The 14,047-nt window shown below is 44.0% G+C and overlaps 1 protein-coding gene across 5 annotated transcripts in view; it reads right to left on the bottom strand.

Annotated features, from left to right (window-relative positions):
- LMO3 (LIM domain only 3) overlaps nucleotides 1-14,047 on the bottom strand; it is a 58,298-nt gene that overhangs the window by 44,102 nt on the left and 149 nt on the right. Inside the window, exons 1-3 of one of the 5 annotated variants that reach the window (XM_065742532.1) lie at nucleotides 13,720-13,914; nucleotides 13,436-13,501; nucleotides 6,201-6,414 (exon numbers count right to left, since the gene is read on the bottom strand). In XM_065742532.1, coding sequence (XP_065598604.1) covers nucleotides 6,201-6,406 — 206 coding nt within the window. In that variant the 5' untranslated portion in view covers nucleotides 6,407-6,414; nucleotides 13,436-13,501; nucleotides 13,720-13,914. Of the gene's footprint in view, nucleotides 1-6,200; nucleotides 6,415-12,556; nucleotides 12,735-13,435; nucleotides 13,915-14,047 lie in introns of those variants that run through there. The other 4 variants (XM_065742531.1, XM_065742530.1, XM_065742534.1 and 1 more) reach the window with 4 other exon arrangements.

Below are 14,047 nucleotides of genomic sequence, written 5' to 3'. Positions count from 1 at the left end.
GTTTGCAATTAAGCCTTGGATGTCAAATCACATGCCTTAACATAGTTGATAATATTTATTCCTGAAGGAAAGCATTTTAATAGGGGTATTATTTTAAACATATTCCATAGCAGCACTAGTTAAAAGTCTCTTCTAAGGGAAAATTCAACAAGGAAAAGAAATGGACTAAGTTCCATTTATTTTAAAAGCAACTGCTGAATTCTATAGGTCTGCTTAGTATTTTTTACAGGAACATTAACCCATCCTCTGATGCTGCAGACTAACCAAGGTTGCCCCAAAATCACAAGCTTCATTGAACTACTATAAATTGACAAAATATTTACAGTAAAATTATTTTCCATAAAATACACTGTACTGCAGCAAGATAATGAAGAGATATAGGACAGGCTTTAAGATGCAATGTACTTTCATCTGAAAAGACTCCTGAAATTCTTTGAACCCTTCCAGGGGATTAATGAGGTATTTTGACAACACACAAGAAGTGTCTGGTTTTCAAGAAGCCTTATAAGAGGGAACATTCACATCCTTGGAAATTAAACTGTGTATTTTAAGCCACTAAAAATAACACAATTATTAAAAATTTGGCAGCTCTGAAGAAATATACCAGAAGATACTAGCAAACACATGGAACTACTGAAGAGCGTCAAACTTGAGTACACATATTTTACAGCCTTTCAACATGACTTAAACACCGATTTTAACAGCTTAATTGAATGTTTCTTATTAAAAGCTATCACAGATGAACTAAAATAAGGAGCTAAACTAGCCAGAGTGTAACTAAATCAAACCCATTACTCCTTACAATTGTGATGTGTATGTGTATTACTCCCCTCATTGTACACCCTTACCCTTCAAGAACTGGTACAATGTTTTAAGTATTTCAAAGCAGCTGTCAATTAGTGGGAGAGATAGTGTGACTGCGCTGTTTTATATTCTTATTTTTAAAGACATGCTAAATGCTACAATTACTGTAAATTTACTAGAATATGAATCTCCCATACGCAGTAAAAATTCAACAAGGAGACCATTACACCTACAAAATCCATATATCTATTAAATTATTTTAGGGCCTATTCCTCCAAACTAGTACTCTCTTCAATACTTCTTGAATATTTGAACACTTACTGCATCAGGGTATTTATGAATAAATAAAGGATCATTTTAGAAAAGAAAGTAGAGCTCTCTTAAGCCTTACTTTTCTAATTACCTCAATATTTCTGAAAGCTCTGAGTGTTTGAATCCTTAGTTTTACCATTATTTTATTAAGCTGGGCAAGAAGCAGACCAAGGCATCAGTTTAAAAGACCTTACATCCTTCTATCCATGAAAATCTCCATGCAGGGTACTTATACAAGCATTTACGTGAGCCAATACTTCATACGTTTGCAATATTTAATATGTGCTTTCTGCAACATGAAAGAAACAGAACTGCTAAACAATAACAGTCCACAGGACATTTTTAAGTCTTCCTTAAATTTTATATTTACTACTATCTTGTATATATATATAGATAGATAGATAAATATACATACATACACACACACACACACACACACATATTTAAATAACAATTGTTTCTAGAGTGAGGGAAGTTTTACAGGAAAAGGCTGCTTCTAAACTCTACTCTTTTCAGCCTGCACCCTTTCACAGACTAAATATTTTACAGAGGCAGCATCTTCACAATGCCTGTGGTTGAGCACTTTACTTTCTGTAGTCACTTCTCATTATTTACAAGATCCTGTCCAATATATAATCTAAAATCTAGGTTTGCCTCAAGTGTTCAGATCAGAAAATAGGAAAGAAAACAAGAAAAAAAAACATGATTTGTCCCTTTCTTCAGGGATAGCAGTCAACCCATCTTCACAGCCATTCTATGGTACTTTTAAAGCCTGCAGTACATTTACAAGCCAAATGGTTACCAAGTGTGGGCAGTGAGGGGGGCACATCTCTGTGCCATCGTGCCCCTCATCCTTGGTAAGGCTCTAGATGTGTTTAAGGGCAAGAATTCTCCCCAATACACTGTTTTGTTAATCCTTTTCCTATGATCTGTTTGCCTGGCTAGGGAAATTATGCATAAAGAAATAAAAGTTCTAATTCAATTTCCATGTTAAGAGATGGATTTGAAAAAAAAGAAAAAAATCATAAACCATATTCTTTGTGTTTACTAAGAGATATGCACTCCAACATTTAGTGTCATGGAGCTGGAGTTAAAACCAGAAACGGTGAAGATAATTTAGCTGCATGAATGCCTGCTCTTCAGTAAAATGCTGCCAAAATTAAATAGGAATGAAACAGCACTTTGTAGTCATTGGTCGCTCAGCAGGGTTTGCGTAGCTAAAAACCTAAGTGAAAAGGGTGATTGACCTACATTGCTACTAGCTTAGCACAGCTGTACTTTCATATTTTCGCTGCATCCGAGGAAGCTCATTATTTAATACAACTGAGTTATGTGTAATTGTCGGTCTTTCATTTTACACTTTTAGGGGCCAGATATTAATCTCAGATGTGTGGCTTGCATTACTGTGCATCTGGAAGTATCTGTGACTGCCCATTTGCACGGAAAGCTAAAAAGATGGGACTGCACACGGTTGCACCTGAAATTAGGAGGCTGCCCAGGGGCAGGAGGACCTCACAAATATGCAGAAATCAAATGAGCAGATGGAACAGAAAGCAAATCCCCTGGCACCCCAAAGGCAAATGCTATGCTGTTTTTTTCCCATTGTTTTGAGCAGAACCAGCCCAGAATGCAAAACCAAAGCACATTTCACACAACTCATACCTGCGGTTTAAATAAGTAATAACCTTCCAGTTAACAACCAGTTTGATATGTTAACAGCCCAGGGGCTGTTAACATAACGACTGGTCATTAATGGCAGTAATGACAGATTTCAAAGGGAATATTTTGCTTGTAAATGGACATGCTGCCAGTCAGTCAGAACAGAGGACAGAGCAGGATAGGTTGATACATTAAGATGTCACTGCACAGCTCCAGAGAAAAGGAGAAAAAAAAAATTGCCAACTTCTCACATATTTCACTTACTGTAAATGGACTTGAAATACTGGCATAAACCTAAGTTCCTTAAATTAAGTCTTCACTTTCTGACCCAGGAGTGTATAAGCAGGAGACAGAAGCCTGCAGGGGAATTATACTCTGCATATCATTTTCACCATGTATGTTATTCCTAACATTGAGCCCATTCTTTACTCAAGTCAGTTCTCATCTTCGTTAACAAAACAGAGCTCATTCCTGCTGTGACCACTCCAATACCCTGGGTGCCACACGCCACCTCTGAAATCACTGGAGTGACTTAGTTGAATCAGATTGCAGAGGAAAGCCTCTCACACCCAGAACATCTTCCAAGCTCATTACGTCCATCTCCATGACCCCCTCTACCCTAGAGAGTAAGATCTTAATATAGTAAAATTAGTTAATTTTAACAAAGGGGAGAGCTGAAACAAAGTGAGATTTGAAGTCCTGGCAATAGAGAGTATTTATAAAAGTCTCAGAGTAGGTATCTCAGTGCTTAAATGCCAAACGAGCATGCATTAGAGTGGAGGGAATCTTTAATATTTTTTGGCAGGCAGTTCTAAATGAGAGATAATAGAAGCGTTTTTGCAAATAGCCAAAGACACAATCACACAGTTTCTGAATTTAACCATGGATGTCAAAGCACACAGACTAGCTACATTATTGCTTGTAGTATCCGTAGAATGGTTGTCTTATTGAAATACATAATGAATACAGAGAGACATGTTAATAAGCAATTTTACTCTTTATAACATCATACAAGCCACATATCCTCTAGAGGGCACCACATAAATTAATAGGAAGCTGAAACAGTTTTGTATACAGCAAACACTCCCTTTACAGTTGAAAATAAAATAAAATAAAAAAAGAGGCTAGTTTGAAACTGCAATCGAACCCTAATCTGATCGTTATTGCTAAGTAATTTGTTCTTTAAACTGATATCAAATGAGTTGCTAAATATGAAAGCTTATTTGACTACAAAGCTAGAGAACATTTAACTAGTTTCTACATTAGCATTAAAAAGATCACTTTTATAGGTTCACTGCATAACTAAGTAGATAAGACGCAATGAAGCAAATGACTATCTGCAATTACCTTAAGTGCATCAGTATGAAGTTTAGAGTAAATACCAAGTTTAAATCTGTGCATTCACAAGAATCACTATGGAAAGGCTTACGACTCTCATTAAGACTTCATAAAGACTGGATAAATACAGAAACAAAATCCAAAAATCTTCAGACTGATTACAGGAGCTCTCATGTATGCCGGTTTCACTGGTACAAAAGTAAATGCTGCATATGAACAAATAACCAAAAAATCAGCTCTGAAAGCGCTCATGACAGATAAATAATGGTGTAAAAATCGCAGTCTCCTTTCTCTGAGTTACATACTGTGAATTTTAACAATCTGAATGCTAAATATTTACTACTGATAGACCTTTAAATACCAAAGAGCAATGGGATGTGTGCACACATCTGTACTGGGGAAATGTTTTGTTCATATCCCTACTACTCAGTCACTTTTGGTTTTGATTTTAAAACACTCGATCTGTTGTGTTAGTCTTTGGGAGACTGAGTAAGTTCAAAGTCACCAGTAAATCTGGAGATCAAATTGCCATAGTAGAGTTTTCTTACTCCTTCAGGCTCTTGTAGAAAGATTCTTAAAACAGGTTTTAAATATTAAGTTCGGCACTACCTTCCCCCCAGAAGCTGTTCATACCACTCTCGCTATACTCACAATTTAAGGTCACATGCAACCTAGGTTTCTGTACAATGATCCCTTTCTGTTCCTTGTATGAAACAGTTTCCTCTTCATTTTTAAAACTACGGTTTTGTTAGCTACTTCTTAGGCAGCTTTAACACAATGGCTTTAAGATGCAGACTCCATCTTGTGCTTAGCTCACAGAGCTTTAACGGGTAGAAGAGCACTTTTATCACTGACAGGTCCAATGCCACATCTGAAGAACCCTAAGCTGCCTTGCAGCCCCAGCTCAGCAAATGCATAAGACACTTGCAAACACTTCTTTCTCCACTTTAGAAAAAAAACAGGTTGTAATATGGTGAGCCAGAGTACCAAGAGCTGTTAACACTTTAATCCTGATTTCTGTTCCAACCTTCTCATGCCATGCAACCTGGAAACTTCGTATTTGCTACCTGTGCCTACACTGAACTTTTAAGTTGACTCATTCAAAGAGAATTTTAATTTTTCCCCAACGTATTACAGACTTGAATGTCCCTTTAAAAGGAAAAGGCTATGCTACAAGGGCAAGGGAAATATTCCCAGAAGTTCATATCAGCCTCAGGCAGCCAGTCTCACTAGGCCTCCTCTGCAGGGAATGGTGGAAGGTGCTCCTCCAGGAAATAGGTGCTCTGTATCACCCCAGAGGAGCCTCTCTCTACTTACTATTGACAGCCCAGAGAGACCAGACGTCTCGATTAAACTCAGCTTTTCTTAAGTAGCTCTTATTTATGCACACACACTCTAGTCCGGTACTGTGCCAACTTATCACCCAATTGTTTTTGAGTAGATTGACAAGCAAACAAGAACACACAGAATCAAGTGATAGTTTGCCATCTCCAGGACGTGTCACCCAGGGCCACCTCTGAGACACAGTGCTGGGTCACCCACGTCTCACACAGGTCAGCGGGCTGGTTGGAGCCCATCGGCTATGGGGTTATTAAGCACAGGGAAGGTGAGTGGATCATCTCAGAGCAGCTTCTAGCAGATAAATGGCAACGTTCCCTAAAGCTCTGACCACCACCACTATCCCTCTGGCAAACTCAAAGGGCAGAAGCAGATACATGCAGCAGCGCTCATGGCATTCCAACCCACACTCGAGCAGCAGCAGGCCATGAAGGCGGCCCTGCTCTTTCAGTCTGAACATTGCACTGCTTTTAGGAGGATCAGCTCTCCAGGAGCACTGTGCTGAGCCAGGGGTTACTCTGTCCTGACCTCCCTCCCGGCACAGCACCCTGGCATAAGCATCACAGAACTCAAAAGCATAGGATATTGCCTTTGAATTCAGTTTCACCTCTCTGCTGCAGCTGGTTGCCTCATGCTCTGCAAACACTGTCCTGCAGCCCCCGAGCACTATATATGCACCACTACCTACACAGGAAAGACTGAGCTGGCTCACCACATTTCTCAGGGAACACGACACAAGTGCGACCTACCTCAGGTAGTCTCTGCGACAAAGGATAAGGTTGGCTTTGGTGTACAAAGTGGAGCCCACCTCCCCCAGGCGGCAGTCACAGCAGGCACATTTCAGGCAGTCTTCATGCCAGTATTTGTCCAGGGCCTTTAGAAGATACCGGTCTTTAATCTTACGGTTGCAGCCAGCACAACCTTTCGGCTTGGTGTCTGGCTGAACTGAGAGCATTTGTATACCTGAAACACAGCAAGAGGAGAGAAGGGTGAAAACAGACACTCTCCAGAATGAGCCTCGCAGTCTTCTCTTCCTCCACCTCTCCCCTCCCACACACACCCAGTTCATTATAAAGGCAATGGCAGAGACAGGATGACATAATCTGGCGAGTCCACAGCAAGCTGAAAACAATATTAAATAAACTTGAGAGCAGAAATTTTCACTGATGTGAGTTCCACTTCATTTACTGGGTCTCTTTGCTGAAAAGAAATATAACTGAAAATTTAAAATGAAAAATTATAACAATCCTCTTGAAGAGTCCCACACTTTTGCCCAACATACTCAATATTTGTCATTCAAGAGTTTAAACAAACAGCCTATCTGCAATGGCAAATATACCTAAACTTGTGTTATTTGGATTATCTATAAAATATATGAGCTCTCCAGACTCTAGAGACAGAAAGACTAAAACTATCAAAGGTAAAGGGCCAGAATTTAAGGGAGGTTTGGCCCAGATATTTTTGCAGCAGGGGTTGTTTTCAGTTCTTCAGTACCAGCATCGCTAGTTACATTCTTCAGTCTAAGGACCTGCTGAAAAATCTGGTATTAAATAAGATGCTCAAGGTCAGGCAGTTGTTAGTTTGTCACAGAAAATAATAAGAGTACAAAACCTCTGCCCGACACTCCAATCCCAATTTTAGCCAACTGATAGTTTGGGAAAATGAGTCTAGTGGTGTCCATTAATTACATATACCTTTGTATATGTAATAGGAGAGAGTATTTAAATAACAACTCAAACTCTTGAATCACTGTTTCAGGGATGGAATGGGCAAAAGTGGAACACAGTTGAGCAATGGCATGTGGAGCACTGCGGCTGCCTTCCAGAGATCCATACAAAAAATCGATGGCCCTTCATTTTGCTGTAAATGGGGAGAGGAGGTCGCTGCCCCAAAGTGCTTACAGACTGGTCTCTCTTGGCTGGTCTCACGAACTGCCAGCCGATTACACTCACACTGATCCTCTGAAAGTCATTTCTTAGAAGAAGCAAAATCATAGCCTTGCGGACGCTTTGCTGTACATCAAACAGGCATCAGAGAGGAAAGAAAACAGACACGCAGTTCGATTACTAGGTTATCTCACTGTTTTAAGCCAATCAGAGAAGCAACAAAAAAAAAATTGCTACTCATTAGAGTGCATCTGAGCATTACAATGAGATTTTTCTAAGACGAGAATAAATGCTTTTGCTGACAGGAGAATCCTTCTCCCAAGTTCTGGGCAAGGCACCCCGTTCTTACGCAGCAACTGGGAAAGGTCAAATAGTCGCATAACAAAGAAAAGCAAATTCAAGATCTTCTCATCAAGAACGCTACATTACTGCTGCTAGGAAAGCTTTGCAGCCCCAGCTTCTATCAGTGTGGCTGCATTGGTACCGCAGTACACTACCTCAGAAAGGCAGTCTCAGGTAGAGAGAACACAAACAAGCCGGTGTTTTATTTTACTTATTTTTAAAGGTCTCATAAGGGAAACATGAAAATGAGCGTAATCTTTGAAGTGATGGTACAGTGTGCCTTTATGAATATCAGCACTGTGAAGACAAGAGGCTAAATGCTGTGCCAGCTGAGGCATCCCAGGGATCCATACGTGTACGTGAAAGGCATCGAATGTACGTAGACCGCAGCAAGTGTAGAGCCAGCTATGTGACTTTGTAGGGTTTATCAAGCTGAACTCAAGACTTTCACCCACGAAGCTGGTCAACACATTAAAAATGGTAATTCTTACTCTCATTGTGACATATAACATCCCTGCTCCCGACTTTGCAACACATTCTACTCTGCATTTTGGATTTATATATTTGTCTGTTAAATTAGCTGTTCAATTACAGAGACAGTTCTCCTAGTGAGCACCCCAAAGTGCTGTGGCAATACTGCTGTTGAATGTCTAAAGCTCCTAACAAGATAATCCAAGGTCTTTAATTCTCTATCCATAAGTATCAAAATGGCATTGCTGCCATCCCATCACCCTCCAATCAATGCTCCTCTCGCAGCTCCCACACCACTCAGCAACTTGCGAGGTCTGTTTCTTGTTCCCAAGTGGGAGGATGAGAGCCTGTGACCAGCGTGGGCTCGGCAGCAGGGCAGGGCTGGGCAAGAACACACAGCGCTCGTCCTGAGCGAGCACCGCAGCACAGCCAGCTGCCAGAGGGCTCCCCTAAGCCCAGAGTGCAGCTATGAAGCAGCAAAGTAACACAGCTACAAGCATACGACTAAGAACACTGAAAACAGCAGAGACTTTAGTAAAGCACCTGTACCAGACCAATGGTACAGGGCAGTCCTTAGGATTGCCGATAAATTTGCTTGGTGAAAAAGCCTGATCTGTGAAGTTGCGTACTACAGAAGAATATAAATATCCCTTTAAAACCCACGGCGCACTTAATTCTGACCACCTCCACCACCACGCAGAGGACGGGCACACAGAACATCAACTTTATGGAACTCAGTGAAAAAGTTCAGAACCGAGAAATACTGCTCTGGGGCTTTAATCTTCAGCTTGAGGGAAGCCAGGATAAAGTAGCAGCTCATGCAGTTAAGGGCTTTAAAGAAAAAAATCGTAATGTAAAAATTTTGTCGGCTGATAAGGCAGTGGGTTGGAGCACTGCGTCCCTGATCCCGGCTGATGGGCTGCCCTGCACTCCACAGGGGAACGAGATGCAGCAGCAACAGGGCTTGAATGAGCGAACTGAAGCAATCAAACATGGTAATTCTTAAGGAATACACTGCAAACACCAGATTATTGCGTTACAAATACAAGCCCAGCACACGCTATGTGGTACACAGTCTGGCACTGTTTTGAAGCTCTTGCTGCATTAAGAAAGCAGACGGAACACTGTCATGCTGGTTAGCCCAAACCCTCCTTGCAGAGCGAAGTGGAAAGGGGTAGACACCCCTCAGGAGTCCTGCTAACAGTCCCACACTGCTGAGCTCGAGGCGAGGAGGGCCCTGACATCCTGCTGGAAGCATCTCCAGATTAGGAATTCAGTCTGCAGTAGCTACCGGGAGGGAAAGAACGCTTTTCCTTTTAGACAGATCTGATCTTTGTCACACTGTACTTACAATGAAGCTGCTTCTATTTTAATAAAAGTTAAAATTAAACTACTGTTTCAGTATAAAAAAAAAAATATTTTTTTGGAGACATACAATAATCAAAACAGAACACAAGCAGCACCCCCAAGAAGTGCTTTACACAGCTCTGAATTTTCTGCACATGCTTTTATTCGCAGACCTAGATTAAATCGCTTACTTTTGAGAATTGAATACATGATTACACCATACAGGAGAAGTAACCTAGCCTAATGCAGAACACCTCCCAAACCATCTCTCCTCCCTTTAACGCTCCCATCGGATCTCCAGTACAGTGACACTTCCACAAAGCAAGTGCATGCTTTTAGCTGCCCCAAGCAGCAGTCAGCGTACCTGAAGCTCCCACAGCCCCACAACCCAGCTATGCCCACATGCAGATGGGAGCTCTGAGGCTGGCAGCACTCAGGGCATCCTGAGATGATGCCGGGAGCACACAGTGCTGCCTGGGCACCCTGCTGCCCTCTCCCTAGGAAGGCAGAACTCTCAAAAACACGGACGGCTCCGAAGCACTGTACTGATGCTGCAAAAACTGAAACTGGTTTTCCCTTTAGTTTGGTGGGCTTCTTGTCCATGCTCTGCATCCCAGAGCAGATCTGCACTCAATACGGAGACATTTCAGTGACCGTCACTGTTAGGTAAACCCCTTCTGTTTCACCCCAATTCACTTTCCCTTTCCTTCTCAGCAGCTCTTTCTCCTTCCCCCTCACCAAACCCCAGGGCACTGCACACGAACTGCAGCACGCTGACAAGACTAAGACTTCTAACGGCAATCCACATTCCTGATGGGAGAACTTCCCAACCCAGTCTGTAAGCTCCTCGGTCCCCCCTTCCCCGGTCTCTCTCCAGATAAGTTGGATACAAGTGACTCCTGTCCCTGTCAGCAGTTTTTAATGCACAATGAAACACTGACAAGGGATCTTGTAGCTATGAATTCCAGGATAAAGAGGAAAGATTGCTGGAAAAGGCTAACTCAGGCTCCTGACGGAAGGCAGAGACATACACTCATGTCACTCTGATCACCTTTCCCGGAATCAGGGTGCAGAACTCTGACAGAACGAGCTCTGTTAGCAGTGTCTGTGCACAGGACCAGCCCTTGCAGGAACCAAGAAACTGTGAGGACAGCTGCTGGCTCATGGTACAAGGGATGCTCGGGGGCAGCACTGGACGCTATCTCGCACCGCAGCGCTCAACAAACTTTTGGAGCCCATTCACTCCTCCTTCGCTGCAGCACACATGCTTGAACCAAGGACAGGAGGATGCACAGCAAGAGGGGGAGAACTTGTTCTACTTAAAAAAAAAAAATAGAAAGAAAGAAAGAAAAGTAGAAATCAGATTGGGGCAAATTACAGATCAGTGCAGTGGTCTTAAGAAGACAGCAAACTGACGATATGCAGTCAGCAAGAGAGCTGGAGATCCAGCAGAAGATAAAAAATAAAGAAAGAGAGCGTTTTTCAGAGTCTCTCCCACTTTGTAGCTCCATCCTATAAGCACTCAGTGCTCCAATTATTCAGGACAATACGCACAGGCTTTAAAAAAAAAAAAAGTTAAGGTTTCAGAAGGGAAGAAACATTTCAGAGCTAGCATGCAGCGCATTGAGAGTCGTAACTAGTTTTAGATTGGCATGCAAATTGTTCCGTGGAAAATTCTTATCGCCTCCGAGACCCCGCTATTCTGAGTTATTTGACAGTTTAAGGGAAATCATAATTAAAAAAAGAGACATAAATAATAGCCTGTGCAGTGTGGTGCACAGAAATAAGTAGAACCACTTCATTTAAACTCTGGTGAGCTTTTAATTGCCTGGATTGCATTGTGAACCAGCCTAACGGTTGATTGCCTCCATTATGCTCTCTTGTTCTGTGCCATTCATCCGCACAGTCTCAGCTTCTGTAGTTAACACAACAAAGTAACCGCAACTCCATAACACTCAGGTTTTCTTTTTTTTTTTTTAAATAATAATAATAAAAGTGAGGGTTTTTTTAGTACTCTGAATGCAGACACTTCTGTATACTTTTGAGTCAATTTTCCATGGTATGTAACTAAACTTTACCTCCTACCCCTTCTTCTAAAGAGGAATCTGATTTTATTCTATTTTATTTTTAATAAAGGAGGTGGCTTGAGATTGGGGGGGTTTGGGGGGGGGGAAGGAGGTTAGGTAAAAGCTAAAAATGGGAATGCAGTCCCACAGCTGGGAGCAGTGATACAGATTAAAAGAATTTGGCCAACACGGCTAGTCGATTGCCAAGAGACACCAAACAAAAGATTTCTCCTCTTCTCTCCCCTTCTCTTTTTGAAAGCGAGATTGGGCCTAAAAGCTTGTTTCTCTCTGTTCACTGGCCCAGAGCATCCCTGCAGGCTGCAGCCCCCTAAGGGACATCACAGCAAATAGATGTACCCAGATCTCAGGGACGGAGCTGCTTAGCTATGTTCCTACCCCTGTCGTGTTCCCCCCCCCCCCTCCAAGCTCCCCCCACTCCCTCCCTCCTTTTTTAGAGCAGTGGTGCTGGGAACCAATTTGATTCCCTTTTTCTCCAATGCAGCTGCAAGGCTCAGAGATACTGACATTTTTCCACTCTTATCAGTTTAATTACAGTTACCATGGCAGCAAAGTGCTAGTGCTTGGCAAAGGCCAACAAGAGATTTGCAAGACTGAGTTCAATTTTGATGCAGCTCACATGCAAAATAAAAAAATAAATAAGAAACATACACTCTACAACAAAGACTCCCTTTTGGAGCCGGACGCTCGAGCCTTTTGTGCTAATTCCCTTCCCCAAGCATCAGCAGGGATGGGGAGGTGGGGGCTGAGAGAGGCGCGGGGATGCGCGCAGCGAGGTTGGCTGCACCTGGCCGGCTTCACCGCTGTCACCGGCGGTCCTGCGCGGCTCTCTAGCCGGGGGCACGGGGGTCCCCTCGCAGAACGCACGCGAACGCTGGCAGGAGAGAAGAGCGGAGGGAACGGCGCTCGCCCCGCTCCCCTCCCCGGCCCGACCCTGCCTTCCTGCGAACTGAGCCCGCGCACCAGCAGCCTTACCAAAACTTTTCTCCTTTTTCTGCATGAGTCGCCGTACGGGCGCCCGCGGAGCTCCTCCTGATGGAAGCGCCGAGGCCCGGCCCGAGCAGCGAGCGCTCGCTCGCTCCCCCCCCGGCGCGGGGCGGGGGGGCACGGCCGCCCGCTGTCCCCGGGCACCCCTCGGCGCCGGGTCCCGGCTCTGCGCCGGTGGGCGGCTTTGTCGGAACCCACGGAGCTGTCACGCCGTCGCACGCCGCTCCCGGGAGCGAAGAGGGAAAAGAGGAAACCGAAAAGCCCACCGCAAGGCTCCCACGCGGAGCGCTGGCTCCTGCCGGGTAACCCGCGGCCGGTGGGGGCTGCCCGGCGCTCCCCCGCCGCCTTCGGGCCGCTGCCGCCGCCGCGCTGCCCAAAGGGTTAACCCTGCGCCGAGCCGGCTGCAAATGAAACTGCTGTACGGGGAGGCTGGCGGATTAGAGCCGGGGAGTGGGAAATTAAGCTACTCCCTTGGTAATTGAGAGCACGTTTCGAGCGGCTCTGGAAGAAGCAAGAATAATAATAACAATAATAACGGAGGCGGAAAGGAGGGGGGGGACACACTGCTGCAATTCATTGTTAACTTTGACTGCTATTTCTCGAGACATCCAGTTAGATGGGTTTCGCTCAGCATCCTCCGCTTGCATGTATTTCATGTCTCATCATAAAAATAATGAAGCCTCACATGATTTAAACAAAACAGTCTCAGCAGAGCTGCAGCTCGAGCGAAAGTTGCAGTGCAGGGATGTGTGTATGGATTGCAGCCCTGGCTTATGACTCAGAGAGAGAGAGAGAGAGAGGGAGAGAGTGATGCAGACACACATACACAAATGACCCAAAGCTTATGTACACAGTTGCCTCACTTACCTTCTCAATTAAGCGATAGAGGGGAGGCAGTTCAATAAGCACAGTGGCTGCTTTGTAGCTCTTCTCCTTGGGAAAGGTCAAAAAGAAGCATTGTTTGGGGAAAAAAAATAAAGGGGGGGTGGGAGAGATGGGGAGGGAGATCGCTATTCTTTAAGTTTAAAATAATGAGGTCCTCAAGGATCCGCCAAGTAATTGTGTTGACCGCATCCGAGCTACAGGTGTCCTCCTTTTAGTATCTTGCAGTCCAAGGCTGTCTGTCTCCGTCCTGGCTGAAGACAACTTACCTAAAGCAGCGTGTGAGGAGCCGAGTTGAATGAAGTCAGGGCTTTATCAGCTGCAAAATGCAATCCCTTACCAGCCAGACATAATACAGCAAAAGAAAAGGTCACTCAGTTATTACTGAGCCAGCAGAGCCCAGGCAGCTCTTGTGGAAGACCACAGAGAAGCAGCTCCCTTCCGATTTAAGGCTATTTACCTCTCTCCCCCTGCACCCACCCACCCTTCCTCTCTCCCCCCTCCCCGCTCCCCCTTTCTCTCCCTCTCTCTTTCTCTCTCGTTCTGCAGCTCGCTCAAGTACAGCCGCCCTCAGAAAGTGCAAAGCAGCCAGGAGAC

This window comes from Cyrtonyx montezumae, unplaced genomic scaffold, assembly GCF_038088225.1.
Source record: "Cyrtonyx montezumae isolate F1298 unplaced genomic scaffold, pur_monq_1.0 scaffold_3, whole genome shotgun sequence".
In the NCBI taxonomy this organism is placed as follows: Eukaryota; Metazoa; Chordata; class Aves; order Galliformes; family Odontophoridae; genus Cyrtonyx; species Cyrtonyx montezumae.
This window is presented reverse-complemented; position numbering and strand designations above follow the sequence as displayed.